We start from the raw sequence: 2,834 nt of genomic DNA on the forward strand, positions 1-2,834 counted from the left end.
ATATAGCTAGAATGAGCTCTTTTTGTATTGCATCGGTAATAAGACTTAGAGTAATTGAACGATTCAAGCTCCTTACAAAAGACAGTTTGACTTGATAACTCGATAAGTTATATTGACAGAGCAAAATCATTCTTTCAAAGGTGGGATCAATCCCAACCTATTCTTCTTTCTTAGTGCTTAAGTACTTACATATGGTTTGAGTTACTTATGGTAAATGATCGTAAAGTTCTACAATAATAATTAGTGATTGAGAAACATGTTGCTGATTAAAAAAGAAAAAGTTTAATTCCATTCCCTGGCAGTGAAGTGTGGTCGTAAAAGATTTTGAATATGTTTAGTACTCCCTCCGGACTCCGTTCTAAAAAGATTGTCTTGATTCGAAATATAATAATCAGACTAATTAATATTTGGTGTGAATTCACATATAAAATCTTCAATATTTTTGAAATAAAATTCTATATATTTAAAAATTATATCATAATAGATTATACATTACAATAATTAATAATTTTTTTTTTTTGACTACCCAAATAATAACATAAATTGAGAAGTAGGAGGGAGTACTATTTTTCTTATCTTTCCTCTATAAAATGAAAACCGATTGATACATGGCAACGAAAACTTTATTACTTACTATGCTATTGGTAGTATTTGAATGGATGTGGCTGGTTGGTCCACTTCATTAAAAAAACAGTGGTCAGTATTAGATGACATGACACATGACTGAATATAATTGGGTGACAAGAGATAAGGAGCAATCCAAATAATCCATGTTAGGGGGTGTGGTTATGCTTTTTCAACAACAGATATTACTATTAATTGACATTTTCTATATTTCTTCCCCCCCAATTATATGTATGTGTGTATGAATAGCCCCATTTTTCTCTCTAAATAATACAGAAATGGCCACCATCACTGCTTGCACCACAACTTCTTCAGTGGCACGTGCCTCCCTCGTGCAAAGGGGATCTGTATCCCGCCCCTCTTCTGTTCTTGGTATGTTAGATTTTCTAGTTTAATTTCAATGAATTTTTGGAAAAATATTTGTTAGTACTGAAATGAAATAGTGATTCATGTAAGCCATAAATATGGCAATGTTAGTTATAGTGAAATATCTTAAGAAGTTAGAGGGACGGGATACACATCGGTTGGGAAAGGTATTATATATTGATCGATCTCTTTATGTCGAAGTCTCACATAAGTGGGACAATGGGCATTTTGTCTCCTTAATTATATGGTCTAGGAGCTAGCTTTTCAGGTTAAATTAAGTCCAAAAATCTCTGAGAATCTGAATTCATTTTTATCATACACCACATATCTTAGCTATATACATATACATATAAAAAAATAAAAGTCAAAATATATAAATATGATTCTACTTATACACACTCAAAGTTGAAGGATGTAAAGGTGAAATGAGGCTAAGTTAAAAAGAGATATTTATATATTATGTCAAAATAAAATATTTTTTCTATTTCAATTTATGTTACACTTTTCATTTTTCAAGATTTACACTCTGTAAATTTTAATCAATGATTTAAAAAGTATTTTTTCATCCTATTGACATGTAAAAAAATTATAGTTACTTGTAGTATTACTTTTCTTGTGGTTTTTGAATATTTGAATTTAAATTTTAAATAATAAGTTCATCTAATTCAATTTAGGTTCAAAAATTAGCCAAGTTGACTCTCAAAAAGCAATAAACGTCACATAAATTGGGACGAAAGAAATAGTATAAATATCAAGCTTTGAACTTATATTTTCGAAGAAGTCAGACTTATTTTGAATTCATCAAGTTTAAATACTGAATCCATCTGTGGTTATTATTCAGGATTACCATCCATGAGCAAGGTTGGAAAAGTGAAATGCTCAATGGAGGGAAAGCCAAAGGGAGAATCAAAGTTGGGAATGGGAGAATCATTGATGGCAGCAGCAGTAGCAGCAAGCATGTCAAACCCAGCTGCAATGGCTTTAGTGGATGACAGAATGAGCACTGAAGGAACAGGGCTACCATTTGGGCTCAGCAACAACCTTCTTGGTTGGATCCTTTTTGGTGTCTTTGGTTTAGTTTGGTCTCTCTACACTGTGTACACTTCTGGCCTTGATGAGGATGAAGAGTCTGGATTGTCTCTTTAAGCTTTTAATTAATTACTACTTATGCACCTTTTAATTCTTGTGTATTTATCAACATAAGTACTTCTTTTGATATATGTTGTATCTGTCAGACTCTTCAATTGAAGTATTCTATTTTCTTTTTTTTCTTTCTACCTCTTTTAATAAGGCAAACTCTGTGTTTCTGTGAGTTACTGATTAAGGGGGTCTCTGCTGCAGCAATGGAAGTTTCGTTGCAGCGAGATCGTTGTTGCGGGCATGAACTCGCCATAACAGAGTGGGATATAATGTTAGGATTATTTGCCATAGTGAGGCAGTCGTCGTCATAACGGGTCCGTTGTAGCGAAGAGGTGATTGCTGCAACGGATGACATCATAGGGGGTCCGTTGTAGCGAAGAGGTGATTGCTGCAACAGATGACACTGTGTAGAATGCATATTTTAGACAATTTTAGTCAAGTTTTCGTAACTTAGAAAACTCAACCTAGAACCCAAAGAAATGATTTTCCAACAAGTAGGCTATTTTTCTTCTTCGAAGTAAGTCTTTTCTGTCAATCATTCCATCTATTGATTCCCCAACATCCTAGAATCGAATAAGGTGATCTTAATGATGAATTATTCATGAATATTATGGGGAAAAAACTTATGAATTGAAGTAATTGGGGGTTAGGTTGATTCTAGATTGTTTATTAACGCTTCTTAGAATGAAATTGATGATCTAATT

The 2,834-nt window shown here is 32.9% G+C and overlaps 1 protein-coding gene across 1 annotated transcript; it reads left to right on the forward strand.

Annotated features, from left to right (window-relative positions):
- Positions 1-836: 836 nt before the first annotated feature.
- Positions 837-2,267, forward strand: LOC129882773 (photosystem II reaction center W protein, chloroplastic-like). Its single transcript, XM_055957218.1, has 2 exons — positions 837-996; positions 1,832-2,267. Exons 1-2 carry the CDS (start codon positions 903-905, stop codon positions 2,134-2,136), a joined length of 399 nt encoding a protein of 132 aa, XP_055813193.1. The 5' UTR covers positions 837-902; the 3' UTR covers positions 2,137-2,267.
- Positions 2,268-2,834: the final 567 nt, after the last annotated feature.

This window comes from Solanum dulcamara, chromosome 3 (assembly GCF_947179165.1).
Source record: "Solanum dulcamara chromosome 3, daSolDulc1.2, whole genome shotgun sequence".
Taxonomy (NCBI): domain Eukaryota; kingdom Viridiplantae; phylum Streptophyta; class Magnoliopsida; order Solanales; family Solanaceae; genus Solanum; species Solanum dulcamara.